The sequence below is a fragment of the Embiotoca jacksoni genome, unplaced genomic scaffold, assembly GCF_022577435.1.
Source record: "Embiotoca jacksoni isolate LCO1_2020_lvr unplaced genomic scaffold, fEmbJac1.0.p SCAF_9, whole genome shotgun sequence".
Lineage (NCBI taxonomy): Eukaryota > Metazoa > Chordata > Actinopteri > Embiotocidae > Embiotoca > Embiotoca jacksoni.
Window position 1 is genome coordinate 12,482,842 of NW_027185447.1, and position 18,211 is coordinate 12,501,052.

Genomic DNA, 18,211 nt, shown 5'->3' on the forward strand with positions numbered 1-18,211 from the left:
GCCTTACTCATCCTCTCTCTCTCTTTCTGTCCCGCACTGAGTGAGTGGGTGTTGATGGTACATGTGCGATCTCTCAGCGTAATGCACTGCGGCGTTAAAGATCAGGTTGTTAACACCATGATCAGGGACTGCATTAGTGGCACTGGGCACTCCTTCACTGTAATGCTGGAATGGCATAATTGACTTACTCAACACATACACCCACACAGGAACACGCCACGCACACACACACACACACACACACACACACACACACACACACACACACACACACACACACACACACACACACACACACACACACACACACACACACACACACATTTCCACAGCTTCAAATGATACTCGGATTTCTGCAGATGCACACACAAATAGACACACCATGGTTCGCCCCTGCCGCTATTGACACACCCACACACACACTCCCACACTATTGAAACTCAAAAGCTGTGCAATTTTAATCAAAATTAAAGGCCACATGCTGTGGATGTAAATGAGTCTATTAGTAGACTAATTAACTGTAGTTTGGTTTACTTTTTTTTTTACTTTATATTTTCTATACTTTTAACGGCTAATGTGTTCAATTTTTGACATGTAAAAAAAACATGTTTGTTTTTTTAACAAAAATGCTATAGGTTTTGAAAATTACTTTTAGGTCATGGCACAGCGGGCAAGGGGGAGGGGACAAACAGAAAGAAAGAAAATTAGACTGTGACAACCTGGCAGTTGCTACAAGGTCTCATAGATAGAGTTGAAAGTGGCTAAACCTTACAAATGAGTGCTGTATGCAGAAGAGAGCCCACTGGAGTTGAATGCCAGGAAGAGATAGAAGGTGGTGAGGAGCTTGATGAAGCCAGAAAAAGAAAGGGATAAATCAAGTAGGGAATTGGAATGAGAGGAAATGAGAGAGAGAAATACTACAACAGGTACAAATGAGACAATGGCAGAAAGGTAACAGAGTAGACGCAATAGGACCTTATCTGCTGCAGATGCAGATGGCTCTGCATCTATGTACCATGTGTGAGTGTGTACTGTATGTGTCTCCTGTAAATTAAGATAACATTGTTTTAAATATACTCATATTAGCTTCAGCTGCTTTCTATAACACAGTACATAAATGAATCTTAACTTGCTAAAAGTCCTGCAGTCAGAGCTGACTGCAGAGCTGAGGTTGAAAAATACATTTTGAAATGTTCCTCTCAGCTCTGTCTATCCTTAAAAGTACAATTTGAAGTGATTTCCCAAAGCAACGCAGCAAAAAAGTCCCTGTCAAAGTCAACTAATTTGAATTCTGTTCACCCTGTTGCACTGAAGAAAAAATAAGGTACCATATTGGTTGTAGAAAATGGCTGCAATCCCAAACATCGTAAAGGTCAATGTGGATCAAATTTTCACAAGTGGTGGGTCAAGAGCCAAAAGTGAGTTGCATACTAATGTCTTGTACTGTCATAGCTAAATGCTGACGGAAGAAACCCATGTTCTGCACTGGCTGGTTTTGTATGGAAGGTTGCCATGTGTTTGGCCATTGAATCTCATTGCTGCTCTGCACCCTTAGGCCTGTATTTTCTTTCTCCATTTTTTCTATGACTGAAAATAGAGTATGGTGAAAGATGTCGAAGAGCTAAGAGAATTGTTCTTTTTAAGTTTTGTGTCCATGGAGGAATCGAAAGAGCCAAGTAAAAGAAAGGAGGGAGAATATAGGCCGAAATATGCAACACTGTGCTCCCTCACCTTGAAATAGCAGTGTTCCCCTTGATAAAAGGCTAATAAGTCTAATCAGGCCTGATTAATTACACCGATAGGCACTGCGTTTGCCAGCCTAATTGATGACTTTATCTGTGTTTTGCACTGTGCTGAGTGGATGATGGTGCTTCTCAGGAGAAGCTGGAAAGATTGAGCCCAAATGAAGGTTATTGGTGGTAGAATAGAGAAGTTAGGCTGTTGGGCAAGTGTTTCCTGCAGCACAAAGAGGAAACAGTCCACTGAGTGATAGGACAGTAAATTACGTCTGAGGTCTAATTGCTTGTGTTAGGATTATTTAGTGACGAATAGGCAACATGTGGTGACTTTCAGATGTGCACTCTATGCTGATTTCTCCACAGAGATTCTCTCTCTACTTGGGCTTGCAGTCTTTTTAGTCCCACCCAAGTTATGCCTCAGAAATCATAGTCCAAAGGGTGTCTGTCCCCTTCTGAGTGAGAACACATGTACTGGGGCTTCATTTTAGATTCAGGGGAATGACACTTTATTCTTCTCACAAGCCCTTTTCAAACCTTGTTCTCTTGATGATTACAGGAGAAATCAATGTGGCTTTGAGCAATGTGATCTCCACTACTGACCTGCCCAATGGAGTGATCCTGTGCTGTTACATTTGCTATTGACAGTAAGAAGAGTGAAGGATGTTTTTTTGTAGGAAATACAAGTTGCTGTCCATCAGCCAGTGCTCAACTGTACTTCTTATTCAAACCAACTGCACAACTATATGTTTTTTTTTTTTTTTTTAAAGAAAACATTTGTTTATTATTAGTGTAAATACAATTTCAGGGTTTGTCAATTTGTACCAATTTCCAATTTCAGATACTATCAAAGTTAATTTAGTTTTACCTGAAATTTTTTTTTGGCTTGAACTTGTAAAAAACTGAAAATACACAGACATCACTTGTGACTTGGACACAAACAGTTTTATTGGTCGAGCTAATACATCTCACAGTAATGCACCTGTGATGACAACTATAGCCTGACTTGTGTACAAAAGATGATCATATTTCTTTCAGTCGCTTGAGTATCTTTCTCTGTCTGTTGTCTTTTTGTTCTGCATCAACTGCAGCCTTTGCAGGCAGCCCTGTATGGTATCTTGGACTTCAGAGCCTTTGGGATGCAGAGAGTCATGTGCTCTATATTTATCTTGCTTTATGATTTATTAATAGTCTCCCCAGTATGCGCAGTACTAAAAATACATTGGAGGCAGAGAACCACACACAGCATCTAGCCAGGAAAGCAGTGTGCAAAGGCTTGAGGAGAGATTTGTCAACTCAGCAGCTTTCCACTGTAACAACATGCACTTCTAGGATGATCCAAGGATTCAGGTTACCTCAGTGCGCAAACTACTCTCTGACTCAGCACTTAAGTGACCCAGGACTCTTAAACATTGACAACAGGATTCAGCAAGTTGAATATATTGTAACTGAGAGAATTGACTTTGAATGACAGCCTCAGTAAACCAACGTATTTAGCTGTATGTACATTTAAGTGTATGTTATATCATCTCTGCCTTGTTTTCTGTCTCTTTCTCCCTATCTTTGTAGTATGAATACTTTAATGCAGTGCTGATCAATGAAGTGGATGAGGAGGGGAACAGCGTAGAGCTGGGAGGAGAATTTATCCTGCAGCCCAATGACCATTTTAACAACCTATCAGTCAACCTCAGCCTCAGCGTGGTTCAGGTGCCCACCAACATGTACAACAAAGGTATGTTCCCTGTCCTCAATGTGCAATAAAAGTGCTCTGTATTCAGAAATGCATGAAACAACTGAAACACCAATCTAAAAATGAACAATCAGTACTAGAGTTAGTATGTGTGCTGCTGATGCACGTGAATGTACAGAGGAGGATTTGAGTTCATTAACTGTAACTTTTTGGATCATCCCTACCACACACCAACTTAATTAGCGGTTAAATAATTAGGCTGCTTAATTTACCATCCACTCAAGTCCAACCAGAGCAGTCATGGCCTTGTACAATGCTCAGTGGACAGAGTGAATGTCATGTCAGCTTAACCCAGCTTCCAGAGGCAAAGAAATTATATGGAGAGAGGGAAGAAAAGAGGGAGAAAGTAAATGAGAAAGAAAGTAGGTTAAGTCAGACTGATGGAAGGTCTGAGCAACAGATTAATTGGAGCTAGGTGGAAAAAAGAGAACAAGAAAGTGAGAGTGACAGGAGGAGAGTGAATGAAACGAATGGAAGTGCAAGGAAAGTGAGGTTGGCAGGCTGGCGGAAAGGAAGAGTAATTTAGATTTGATTCACAGGCAAATGAGTAGAGTCATGCGCACATACACACACACACCCAGCTTTAAGAGTGGTAGTTCTGCAGGCTTCATTCATGGGTAGTCATAACATGGATGTAATGGCTGGGTCTTCAGGGAGCCTGTTGGTGGGCAAAGTCGCACTGTGCTATAAAAGCTGACTGACAGTGAAAAAGTGATGAACGATTCCTCAAAACAAGTGCAAACGTTCTTACCCAAATTCTCCATTTTAATAAAATTGCAAACATTCATGTTATGAATACAGGATTTTTCGTCTCTTAATGTTTTTTTTATTCACAGTGCAGTATCACTTACATGTAATTGACATGTTCATGTATATCACTGGCTTTCAGCCATAGAGCCTGCAGGTTTTCAGACAGAAAACAGCACAGCCCAGAAAAATTCCGAGGTGCTGCGTTAGTGAGGGTGTGAGGGTGTGGGGGTGTAGGTGGGACGATGAAATATGACCCAGGATGTCCAGTTTTAGCAGCATGTCTATGAGCTTGAAGCCTATCTGATGTTACTAATGTAAGACAAGATCTTGTAAAAAGTTAAAGTGAAAGCAGGCTGGAGAACATCTTCATCAGTATTCAAAAGTAATCTACTAATAATGCTTCAATCGGTGGCGGCTGTGGCTCAGATGGTAAAGCGGATTGGTGGTTCGCTCCCTGGGTCCTATGATGCTGAACCCCAAGTTGCTCCTGATGGCAGGGGAGTACCTTGCACTGCAGCTCTGCCGCCATTAATTTGTGAATTGGTGTGTCAGTGGGCGGCTGGGAGCACTAAGGTGATAAAGCGCAATATAATTGTAGACAATTTACCATTACCAATGTACTTTATATGACCAATGTAGTGCCAGAAGATGCTGAGCAAAGTTCAGCTGCCTTTGACCAGCTCTGTTTTCCACTCATGTACCAGCTAATCACTGTCGTCGGAACCTGCTCCGTACGGTGCTGAAGAGCTGGCTGTAGCCGGTGCACTTCATAAATTGTATGACATCAGCAGTGATGAATTGGAGTTTAGGTCTATGATAGCAGAGAGCTTCGTGCACCCTGGAGATTAATCGCAGGAGGAACCTGCCATATCAAGCATCCATCTTCTAACCTCACGTTGCAACCAAAACACACCGTGCATGATCATTTTTTATGAGGCTACATGACAGGAACATGTTCCATAGATGCAGTGAAGCCATGCTCACATTTGCAGCAGGTCGATACACTCTAATGTCTCTGCTCTGAAGTGTTCACAGCCATGTATGCACATACACACTTTCAAACACCCATCATTTCCTCTTATTAAAACCCCCCTTAATCATGGGAGGTAACCTAATAACATGAATAATGTGAATAACCTGAATAATGTGATTTGAAATTTGTGAGATTGCTCAGAATAGTGCAGCGAGTAACCTACACAATTCCACTTTTTAATCAGAGCTTTCAATTCGAGTATACACACATGTGTAAAAATATAGAATCATGGCAGCTCCTTTGATCAGATTGAACTAAGGAGTGCATTAGTTGAAATGAATTTAAATGACAGCTTAGGGGGAAAAGAGAGCCCATCCTCGCTTCCTCATTATGATGAGTTGAGATCATAATAGACACTCAAACTGCACCAGAAGTGACTGTATTGTTGTGTAAATGGGGCCTGGATCAAATCCAGCCTCCTCTTCACTCCGCTCCGTAGAGGTGGATGGGTGTTTGCTATCAAGAGAGGGCTTTAGTGTGCTAGCTTCCAGAAGAATAATTCAATCATGGCTTATTGGCATGACTGTTGACAGCAGAACGATGTTGCCAGCATAGGAGATGATGGGAAATCTGTTATCAACTTTTCTTTCTCCCTGTCCATTACATACTAGTCTGTGTCTGTCTGTCTCCCTGTTTGCCTTCCTCGCTGACCTTTTTTTTTTAATTTTTAATTTTTTTTTTAACTCTTAAGGGTATTGTGTATCTGTCGTGCTGTATGATTCTGTCTGTCTGTCTGTTCATCCTTTCAAACCTCCATCTTCCCCGCCCCGCTTTTGAACCAAGTAGTAAGCAACTGTAATAAGCTTGGCTGTCTGGCTGCTAACCAGCACATTCATGAGACTCTCAGCCTGTAAATTGAAAAGAAGCTTCAATAATTGGATATGCAGTTTGGAAGGAATTATGAGCACTCACTATTGGACATAATATACATACTGTATAATATAGCACACACATTATTGTTGCCCTCCAGAAACAATGACAAAAAACTGGTTGGCTGGTTAATTGCACAATAGATGCAAAGTTTGCATTACCTTCATTTTTGTATCCCCAGATTATTTTCTATTGTTTTGATAATATATCCCATATTGAGATGGTCTTCTCCCAAAAAAATGTCATTCTAGTAGTTTCTACCAAAAAATATATATTTTTATAGTTCATATTAACCCAGTTGTTTGACAAAATAAACTTTATTGTTATTATTTTAAGTTTACAGCAGTCTGCGTGTGTGTGTATGTCTATCTAGCATTAGTATTAAAATTAGCACCAATAAAATAAACGGAACACCATTTTTACCTAGCTTTCTCTTGAGTAAGATCTTTAGCTTTACATTGCTGACAAGCTATCTGTATCTGGCAGATTGTTTTAAGTGTGATACTGTAATCTACAGCCCAGGTATCACTACCGAAAGCGATTAGTGCCCCCTGGGTAACAAATACAAAACCAGTATACAGTAACCAAAGTGCTGCTGCTGCATTTTAGCTCTGCTTTGTAGTCACTGCAAATGTATTAAGCTGTTTTCAAAGAAATGTTGCATTTCTATGGCATACTTTTATGCAAAACAAATCTCACAGAGATTCATATTAACAAAATTTTTATTAAATAGTATGTGCTTTCAGGGCAGAATAGTCTACAGTATATCCTATTCTTTTTCCCTTTTATCGCTAGTCTTTTTTTCGACTCTCATCTTTTCACTCAGTTTTTCTGATAACACTTTCCCTGTATCTTTCTGTAATGAATAGGTCCTGATACTGATCTGTAGACGGGCAGTGTGTGATACGATATGACTGAATGAGCAGGCACCAGAGAACACCAGTCAGCCTCCTGGACTGTAAAAACAATGTTAACCTTTTTTCTTCTCTCCGTGTATCTTTGCCCCTCTATTTTTTTCACTTCATTATTTAGACTCTGCAATTGTCAATGGAGTGTTCTGGTCTGAGGCCCTGAACAAAGTGTTTGTGGATAACTTTGAGAGAGACCCATCACTTATATGGCAGTACTTTGGCAGTGCCAAAGGCTTTTTCCGGCAGTACCCAGGTAAGTGTGTGTTTTGTTGGAAGGGTGGATATGTGCTTGTGGTGACTGTGTGTGTTTGTAAGTCACTGTCTTCTAAAAGCAGAACAGCGGGTGTAGGGGGAATCTTCAGTGACTGACAGCTAGAGACTGGAGGCTAGTGGGGTGGGAGAGCGGAGAACGAGGGGGAGTAGATAGGAGAGGAGAGGGGGTGAAGAACGACAGGTGAAAGAGCTTGTGGAGATTAAAGAGTGGGTGAAGGATAAAAACATTTGAAACAGGTGAAGTGGATTGAATAAAAATAGAAGTAATTTAATTAAGAAAACAATGAAATTGGTGAATACATATTATGGAGCAAGGAATATGAGAAAATCAATGGAAAGGCTTTTTCTCTTTTATTTTTCTCTTTGGACCTTTTGAACCTGCATATAAGTGGTCATTAATTATGGTGTTTAATATCACTTGCCTTATTCTACATCTGACATACTCTGCGCAGCTGAGACTTTCAAAAGACTTCCTCCACTGTCCATTGATAGTTTTCCGATCTGGCGGCCTCCAAAGTCACCAGTGGTGGCACAGAAATCTCAAATTTATATTTACATGGCTAGTTACTTGTTGAATTGAGTAAAACACATGCATTTATAATTTAGGAGTTTGGAAGGGACTAAATCTCTGAAAATAAGATGCTGTAGGGGCAGAGGTAGTTTTACAAATGTTTTAGGAAAATCCTGTCGTGACAGAGAAGATGCCTCTTCTGGTAGAAAGTCTACAGGGTTCAATGAACAAATTTCCTGGCCACCTCTCTGTCACTCACCCTCGATAACAGTTTGTTTTCCTTCCATGCAAACTCACGTCAAACTGCAGACTGAAATTAATTGTTTCATCTTTGACGTGTGATGCTTTTAAAGGAATCAAATGGAAGCCAGATGAACACGGAGTCATAGCTTTTGACTGCCGTAACCGGAAATGGTACATTCAGGCTGCCACCTCTCCAAAGGATGTGGTGATCCTAGTGGATGTGAGTGGCAGCATGAAAGGCCTGAGACTGACAATCGCCCGGCAGACTGTCTCCTCCATCCTGGACACTCTTGGAGATGACGACTTTTTTAATATCATTGCCGTAAGTCCACACAAATGTGTACACAGCTGCAATGGGGGACAGATACGAATACTTTAGCTCTGTGTGTTTTAAACAGAAAGGCACACACACAAAAATAAAGATGCACAGACCCACATTCTCTCCTTCTCAAATCAGAAGAAATGCTGGAACAAATCAGCTTTCTCTCCTGTCACACTCACAACCAATTAGCAGTTAGCTGAATGAAGATTTGAAATGCTAGAGACAGTTGTGATTCGATCCTCGCCTCAGGCACCTAAACTATTGTTATCGTAATTCAGTATGATGCAACATGGTGTGTATGACCATGCACTTGCACTTGTGTGTCTGATGCTATTTCACATCAAAACATAGCTAGTCGCTTCCAATCTCTTTTTTCTCCTGAAAAAAGTTTTCATTATCATTAATATCCTAATCATATTATTTAAAAAAAACTATTCTTTTGAAAAATAGAGAAAAAGAGGATTTAACAATCAGGCAGAAACATATTGTTTTCCCCAGACACTCTTTGAAAGGATGTGTCATTTTGACTCATCTGTTTCTTCTTTGCTCTTTTTGTTTGTGTTATTTATTACTGTCACTTTTACTGTGTTGTGCATATTCTGTATGGGGAAAAAAAAAAAAAAAAGATTGTTTTGTCAAAAGTATCTGCCGTAATAGAACAAATTATGTACACACTTGAGAGAAAAAAAGTCTCTCATGCAAGGAGTTTGTTTTGTGCTGCAATGAATACACACAAAGACGCAGACACACCGATCTGCACACACACAGATTAGGGCAAAATGACTGGCTATGGAAGAACACACTTCCATTGTCTTTTTTGGACTTTGAAGTCTAATTCATACTGACGCATTAATTGGTGAGTATTATCACAGAATGGCAGGCACTGGGTACATTGTGTACAATACAGTGTGTGCAATGTGTATGTGTGTATACTTTTCATCAAGATGAGTGTGAAGTTTCTACTTCTTACATCTTCTGACTGTGTTTTTAAACATTTGACGAAACATTTTTATACACACAGCAGATTTAAAGTAATTAAAATTATTACTTTAATTATTCCTTTTGTATTTCTCCAGTACAATGAGGAATTGCATTATGTGGAGCCGTGCTTGAATGGAACTCTGGTACAGGCAGATGTCACCAACAAAGATGTAAGTCTTTCTTTCCTTGTCTCCCATTGTTTTCTCCTGTTACAATCAACTGGAAATCATTGATACATTTTTGTCACTGAGGTTCTGGCCAGGTTTAAAGCTTGTACAATAAAATATAAAATATTTTTTTTACAGCCTATGTACAATAGCAAAAGGGTATTTTGGGTTGAGCATGAACACAATCAAAGTTTATGTTTATTGTTGTCTGAATAGATAAAAAAAAAAACAACAACAACAACATGGTATATCTACCCTCTCATATAATGTGATCCATAAGTAAGAGATACAATAAACATTTATATGAAAACAATTTCACTGACATATTGGTATAGGCTGAACTACATTACTCAATGCATATTGCACACTGCTTATGGTAGCTTATTACAGTCTTACATGAACTTAAATGCATGTCAATGTTGATGTGTGTGAGTAAAGGCATGTATGTGATTTGTTAATCAGATGACTTGTGCAGAGAAACTGCCTCTGTACCGTTTAGTGCAAGTGTTGGTACACCAATAGCATTTCGTGAAAGAATAAATGAGTCCAATGTTAAAAGAGTGCAAAGCACAAGCGGAATATATCAACTTTGAGTGTGTATACTTATTGTAGTATTAATTTAAGATATGTGCATTAAAATGACACAATAATGACAGCAATTAGCATGGCCCCCTTCTTCATCTCTAAGTCTATGTATGTAAGTATTGTATTACTTAAAAATTGAAACGCCAACCTCCATTAGTCCAGGTCAAAAACAGTTGTTTACTGGCAAATGCATGGACTACTTTCCAAGCACCATGTGCAAGTACTGCAGAATGCAGTGTGTTCCTGCTGGTGTTAAAGTTTGTTTCTGTTTACTTCTTAGCGAGTGTACACTTATGGATGGATTAGCATTGTGTGTTTAATTCCAGATGGTAGTTTAATGTAGTGTGAGTCAGTCAGCTAAGAGGGAAAAGCAGTCTGCACCAGTAGATAAGGCTAATGTCTTTTACTTCAACTGAGGGTAGGAAGTGGCTGTCACACTGAAGACTTAAATGTACGGATCTTTTTTTTAAATCCGTTATTTTATACCCAGACTTGAACTGGGTCACAAATACATGTTGTCAAGTTTCAATGTGCGCATTGATCTGACTATATTACCACAAATAGTTATTTGTCTAATTTGTCAATAGGCATCTGAAGAAGAGAAATCACCCTGTCTGATTGTTACTTACATGTGCACTAGTTCTTAAAGCCTTAATTGGAAACACTTGTGAATTTCTACATTATAACAGGTGTTGGACTTAAATTAAAAGAGCTGTCCTTTAAAATGCAGTTGATTTGTTTCCTCTTAAAGTATGTCACAGAGGGACAACTGATTTAAAGTGGACATTGGAACCTGAAGCTATTATTCATGGTTTTTAGCTGCAACAACCCAGAGAAGTTGAGTTTTTGTATTTGTTTTCTGAAGAAAAGATTGAACTGAAGGGAACTTTTAGTAACTAACAGAAACAAATGAGTTTTGTGGCGGTAAAAAAGCGACTGTTGACTGTTTGGTATATTGTTTTTAATGGAATCACAGCACCCAGTAAAAATGAAGGTTTGATTTACAGGTCACAACAACATATACCAGGTTCCAACTTCACTTTCTTTTTCACACTAGCAACTTAAAAACAGAGCGCAACGTTTTGAATGAATGCACCAGCAGAGCTTGAACCTTCAAAATAATCTGTCAACCAGCAGAACCAAAAATGATTATTTATGAGACAGAATATTGAACTCGTGTTAAACTATTGGGTTGACATCATATTTGATCAATGCAGTGTCTGTTGATTTAGTGTTTAAACAGACTTAAGCCAGTCATATCTGTACACTACTTGTATTCAGGAAAACCAACTGTTTGTTTTGCCCCTCTATTCATGCACTTATCAGAATTGCATCCTCCTCCATGTTGAGATAAATAACTTGCCATAAAAATCAAAACCTAGACCTCAGAAAGCAGCAATTTAAGACATTTTTTGTTCATTCATTATGATGTGCCAACAGTGATCATTTTTGAGAATAAAAGGTTTTGAGAATAAAAGCATTGAAGAGTTTAATGTCCAATGCACATTTCAGAGCCTTGTGGTGCAGCACCAAAGGTTGGGCACATTCAGCATCGCATTCACTTGGTCATACACTCAACACACACAAACACACACATTTTCAATCTGCCACTTTAGTACACTGCTGCGTCTGGGATTGAACATGGCCTGCTGCGCTGAGAAAAATCACTTCGATCTGAACCCACAAGCACTCGCACGCACGCTCACACGCAATAGGTAAAGCTTGCTATGCTCCAGGGTACAGCCTTTTGTTGAAACCGATTAACCTTTTTATCCACATCCATGGAAAGGTTGTGTCTTTTTGCCATATTGGGGTGTTGTCAGGGACACTGGAGGTTGTTTTTGTGTACATATTTATTTGTGCGTTGTACTTGCGTGTGTGTATGTTTTCCCTCTATGTGTGTTTGCTCCCATGTGAGCAAGCTCTGATATGGCCTTATGCTGCTCAGGGCCCCCTACAGTGTGTTGAGAGACTATCCTTCTCCCTTCAGTAAGGAACAGAAGACCGGAGGGGATGACTGTAGCAATAGTGAAACTAAAAGGAGCAAAGGCATTGTAAGATAAGGCTGGGAGGACAATAAAGTAGGTGGGTTGCCGGTCTGGGGTGTTCCTATATCAAAAAAACCGAGAGACAGATTCAAATCTTGTATGTAATGAGCCTGTTTCCACAGGCACTACGTAAGAAGGTTGCTCACCTCCATTGGTGGAAATGTTTTTTTCAGGTTGTTCGTTAGAGCCATGTGTCAATAGGAAATTTTCCAAATGCCAACGACAGGATCTAAATAGCCATAAATAGATTAGACTGGATAATGGGCTCTGTGTGTGTGTGTGTGTGTGTGTGTGTGTGTGTGTGTGTGTGTGTGTGTGTGTGTGTTGCCTCAAGGCTGTTACAAATAATGACACATGCACATTAGACCTGACAACATTGAACTCATCATTAATTGCCAGAGGTAATGTATCCTTTGTGAAATGATCACACCTTTAAACACACTCTAACACAATTATAAACACATGCAGACATGCGCAACTACTGTATGATTCACAGCTAAAAGGAGTGGGGGGAAATACTGGTCATTATACTTCTTTCAGTCTGTAAGTGGCATTTCACTCCAAGATAATGTGGCAGTTTGCCTGAAAAACTGGCTAAGGGCTGAGTTAAAGAACCCATTTGACCATTGGTGTAATCTCTGTTCACATATAAAAGATGGTTAATCAAATTCAGAGAAATATTATTGTCATTTAGATTTGCCTATTTATCTTTTTTTTTAATTATAGCTGTCTTTGCTTTTAGTTTTTCTATACGAAAACCAATGAAGACCTGTAATTCTGTCACCTTCTAGGTTTTGTGTCACTTGTTAAGTCCTTATGTCACCTTGATTGTAATGCTCTCTCCCCAAACTTTATTTTACCAGCATTTTCGAGAACACCTCGACAAGCTGTTTGCTCAAGGCATTGGCATGTTAGACATAGCTCTGACTGAGGCCTTCAATCTTCTCACTGACGTAAGTAGCACACTCATGCATGATCACTCTCACACACGCAGGCACGTTCACATGCACACACACACACACACACACACGTACACGTCAGTTTTATGCACAAAATTAATTAGGGCTGTAATTAATAGCTAAATCAACAGAACCATGCAAAAAAACAAGTAAACAAGGCTCTTGATGACTCAGGTTACTGGTCCGACATCTCCTCATTATGAGCAAGCAATTAATCAAAAACCCATCCACACAAACACAGACACACACACACACACACACACACACACACACACACACACACACACACACACACACACACACACACATTATCACCCTTTTCTAAATGTACAAATTTCAAAAACTCACAGCAGATATCAATCTACCTTCTGTGCATCTGTGTGTTTAGTAGTAGGCCAGCTATTATAATTACATTATCTTGCTGTTATAACACAGTTAGATACCATGATGAGATGGTAAGTCATGTAAAGATGCATTACAATATTTAATGGGAACAAATTAGATGAACATTTTGGTAAGCTGTTGACATGTTTTATTCTAAAGTGTTTAAATCTACATTTGAATCAAAGAGAAGCTTTGTTTTGTTTTTATTCATGTCTTAACTCTATATCTGTCTCTCTATCTCCAGTTCAACGAGACTGGGAGGGGTAGTGAGTGTAGCCAGGCTATTATGTTGGTGACTGATGGGGCAGTGGATACATATGACGCCATCTTCGCCAAGTACAACTGGCCAGAGAGGAAGGTAGTGTATTAAGCACACAAACAAACACGTCATATTATTCTGCAAATATCCTCCTGGTCAACTGATGTCAGTTTCCCACTATGCCTTGTTTACAACATCATGAACCTATAACTATGTATTCCAAAACTGGATGAGCACCGGTGGAGCAGTGGACTAATGACCTTCTGTGGCTATGAATGGCTTTTTAAACTCACTGTTGAGATTGGACTGTCAGAAGCAGATCCATTTGATGCAAGAAATACCAAGAGTGTCTCTCAAATGCATTAATCCCAAGAACATTTGAGAAGGATGGTGTTTTATAGGGTTAAGGCACTGATTACTAATCATATAAATTATTATAGCTACATTAGAAATACAATGCTCAGAGAAAGACTGCATTTTTCGCTAAATCGTGACAAAGAAAGTGAAGGAAATGATCACAATGGAAAAAAAGTGAGTTTGTTAGCTACACACAGTTTTTGTTGTTACATTTCAGAGCATGTTTTTGCCAAGTAATATTTGACTGAGTTGTTAGAGAAAGTTTTTGAGTGTGCATAGTGAGGGGTCTTCTCAGAGTGCTTTAAAACAGAATTAAGTATGGCCTTGTTGCTAAGGACAGAGCTGTCTCTCTGCTGTCCTGCAAGGTAATTGTGGTGCTCTTCTGACAAGCCATGAAATGAAACAGGAGAGGAGTTGGTGGGAGGGAAAAAGGGTTATTCTAAGGTCATTTTTTTCTGTAAAAGAAAGCCTGCAGGGTATTTGTGCTTAAAAGGTTGAGGATGGAGGTATCAGAAGTAACGATACACTCATACACCCTCAGCTCATAGTATGTACACATATAGTACATGCAAGTGAATGTCACTATCCATTGCCGGAGGTATGTCTTAACTGCTCTACAACAAATTATTTCATGCATAATGTTACCGCAAGGTGGGAGGGGGGCAGGGATTTGGGATTAGACAGTTGTTCGTGTTCCTTAACAAAGTCAGGATTTCCTTTTATGTCAATTTTAACCCTGACTTTGTTTGAGTGTATGTTTCTGATATTAATATTGATCTCTTTTAGTTACTATCAATGTTGCACTTGCACATTGTGTTTGCATCTGTCTGTATTAAAACCACTCAAAACCCCCACCATTCCTCCCACCAACTACTGCCTCAAGGCTGAACAGCAGTGAGCGGAGAGGGGACAAGGCTGCTAGATAGTTCCATTTAGAAGAAGCCCCCGCTGATAATAGAAGTCTTCAGTCTCTGTCACTCTCTCCAGTCTCTCTCAGTCTCTCTCAGTCTCTCTCTATCTCTCTCTCTCTCTCTCTCTCTCTCTCTCTCTCTCTCTCTCTCTCTCTCTCTCGCCACTGCTGGTTTTTAATGGCTTCCTTCCAACCAGCCTTACAGCTTCACCACTGTATGGCGTGACACTGGGTATACAGGCAGGCTTTGGAAAAACTGAATGCAAATAAGTGATGGCACATCCTTATCCAGATGGCATTTATTCCAAAAAGCTAAAGAAAAAAAATATATCATGAGCCATGAAAACTGTATTTACTGATGAAAAGTGTAAAACCCTGAAAATGTCATAATGAGCTTTTTTTTTTTTTTTTCTGTTACAACAGCTATTAGTGATACTGTTATAATGGTCAGATAACTGCAAGAGCATTTTAGAAACTACTTTCCATCTATGCTCCATGTAGCATGACCTTGAAAAGCCCAATGTACAGGATTAAACTTGCAGTAGAAAGTATTCAAATTTTCAGTCCAATAGAACATTGTGGTTGGCTATTTAGGCACATACATGACTTTACTCTGAGTTTTAGTTTCAATGAAGATTTGTGTGGAATACTGATCTCAATCATGTTATGAGTTAAAACAGGAGATACAAATGTAAAACATACCAAAACCAACATATTTATGGCCTAAGACCCCTGAATTAATATATGAATGTGCCCATGCATTGGCAGTATACACTTAAAGTAAACACACCTAAACATATTTACAGACCCATGCACATGCATCTATGATTAGAAACAGTGACGGTTGTTTCCCTTCACTCAAAAAGACCACTGTCATTCTACAATGGTGCCAAACTCTATCAATCACCTGAGACTGTAGCACCCCAGTTGGTAAAATCCCTAGACAGCTGATCAGATTTGTTATGTTTGGCACTTAGACTGGTCTCAGGGACAGAAACCTGTGTTGTTCCATCATAGTATTATGAAAACTGGATATTGTGTTCCAAGATGGCACAGATTAATACCAGTTCAAAATGATCACTGGGTGCACACACTGAAAAATTGCTTCAAGCATCTTCGTCCATCTTAAACTGAATCGACTGACAAGGTAACTGACTGCCAGCAGACAAATGCCTTAACATGTATTTGATGATATTGCTCTTGTGAAAAAAGTATATTGCATCTACTGACATATTGTAATCATTTGAAAATAAATGTTTAATTTGTAATATTCTAATTTTTTTTTTTCTGTTATAGTCATTTACTTTGCAATATGTTAAAAACTTTATCTGGGCCACAGTGAGTCACAAGATTTGCAAATAATAAAGTGACTGATTATGCGGCTTTTGGCGTGCCAATAGCCACAAGTGTGGGCAACCCTGCAGAGACAAGGTGAAACTAGACAACCCTGCCAAGTGAAAGATGCTGCACACTGTTTGGAATTAGAAGTGAGCTTCATGTATGTCCCTCAGCGTCAGGAGATTGATATGCTTTACATACAACATTAATCATGCCAGCTTGTGCATTGTCTTTGTGCACTGACTATACCTTATCTGTTGCCACTATTTGGCAATGCATCATGAGACAACAGTGCCCTCCCTTCGCCAACATTGTTTCTGCTGTCCCAGTAGCCATAACTGTCTGGAGACTAGTCTTCATTACAGCCTATAAAAGGGGATCCTTGGGCTCATTCCCACAAACGAGAGGGACATGTGCATGTGTAGTAGGGCCAGAACAGGCTGATGATACCATGACGGCAAGGTAACTAAAACGCAGTCTCAGTGTGGATCTGGCTCACAATCTGCATTGTGAAGGATACTCCCGAAGCATGATCTGCTTTTCCTGTGTGAGAGTTAGCAGCGCAACCCAGGAATTAAACACGATGTCCAGAAACCCTGTCCTTTGACAAGGCTCCAACCTGCTCTTGATCAAGTTAAAGCTAATGTCACAAGTATTTCACCCAAGTAGCATTTCTCTGAGTGAACAGATATTTGCACTAGAAAACCCACCTAAACATATTGTATATCTCGTAAATCAACCTGCTCTCCTAAAGTCTGTCTTAAAAATACCAGATTGATTTTCAGATAAAATATAGTTAGAGTTAAATCTTAGAAAGTGGAATCTCTGCCAAGACAGATTAAAGTTGGGCCTGTAATCAATTAGAAGTGTTGGGTCACCAGCTTTAAGTAATGGTAGAACAAAAGCAGACTTTGAGATAAGACATTTCATTAGAGATGAGAGATATACTAAAAAGATGTTGTTGAAAAGGAGAAATAAAATCAGCTGCTAACTTTAGACATTGTGGCACAAGGTTATCAGGCTCTTCTGATTAGCTCATGTCTAAAAGTTAGAAATACTTGTGTACCACTATTAGTAATTCAAATTAAACCCACAGTGGGGAACTTTTGTGGACCTCTTCTGGCATTGAGCGTAATTACAAAAACATGTCCATAACCTACTCCAAATGTTTTACAAATCTCAACTTGTCCAAGAACAGTAACGCAGTAACAATAATTGCTAGGTGAAGTAAAATACACTGCTGCCATTGCCAGCATGGGAATGTCTCACCAGATACCAAATTTGAAAACTCTGCAGACTGTGAAATACAGAGACAGTTACCTGGCAGTGAGAGACCTAATAAGCGTTTTGTGAAGGCTAATTTGACAAAGAATAGTGGACTTTCATTTATATGTAAAAGTCCCACACTCTCACTTTAAAGGCTTTTTCTAATAGTTGTTGATGACTAAATATGAATTAGAACATTATTTATGGTGTTTGTTTTGGCCATTAAGTGTATTATACACATGAGAGATAAACTTAGTGAGATTTTTTTTTTACCATATTAAAGGATTTTTCATGAACTTACCTGATCTTTCCACTTCAACAATCCATAAGCCTTGTTGTTGAAACCCTGCTCCACAATATTATATTTCAATGCTTCCTTATGATACAAAACTTAGCTTTATGTTTCTTTTCACGTTACAAAATTTAGTAGCAGTTCTGTTATTGTAGTACAGTGTATGTGTCCATTTTTTAAAATCTAAAACAGGTTTGCTAGACCATGATCCAGATGGTAATAATCATCAGCTTTAACAGACAGTGCCTATACCAGATCAGTGTTAG

At 39.2% G+C, this 18,211-nt stretch overlaps 1 protein-coding gene across 2 annotated transcripts in view; it reads left to right on the forward strand.

Moving 5' to 3' along the window:
* Window positions 1-18,211, forward strand: part of cacna2d3a (calcium channel, voltage-dependent, alpha 2/delta subunit 3a) — a 115,798-nt gene that overhangs the window by 46,845 nt on the left and 50,742 nt on the right. For both annotated transcript variants that reach the window (XM_069140524.1, XM_069140525.1), the window contains exons 5-10: window positions 3,306-3,468; window positions 7,172-7,303; window positions 8,188-8,399; window positions 9,476-9,550; window positions 13,044-13,133; window positions 13,768-13,881. In XM_069140524.1, coding sequence (XP_068996625.1) covers window positions 3,306-3,468; window positions 7,172-7,303; window positions 8,188-8,399; window positions 9,476-9,550; window positions 13,044-13,133; window positions 13,768-13,881 — 786 coding nt within the window. The remainder of the gene's footprint in view (window positions 1-3,305; window positions 3,469-7,171; window positions 7,304-8,187; window positions 8,400-9,475; window positions 9,551-13,043; window positions 13,134-13,767; window positions 13,882-18,211) is intronic.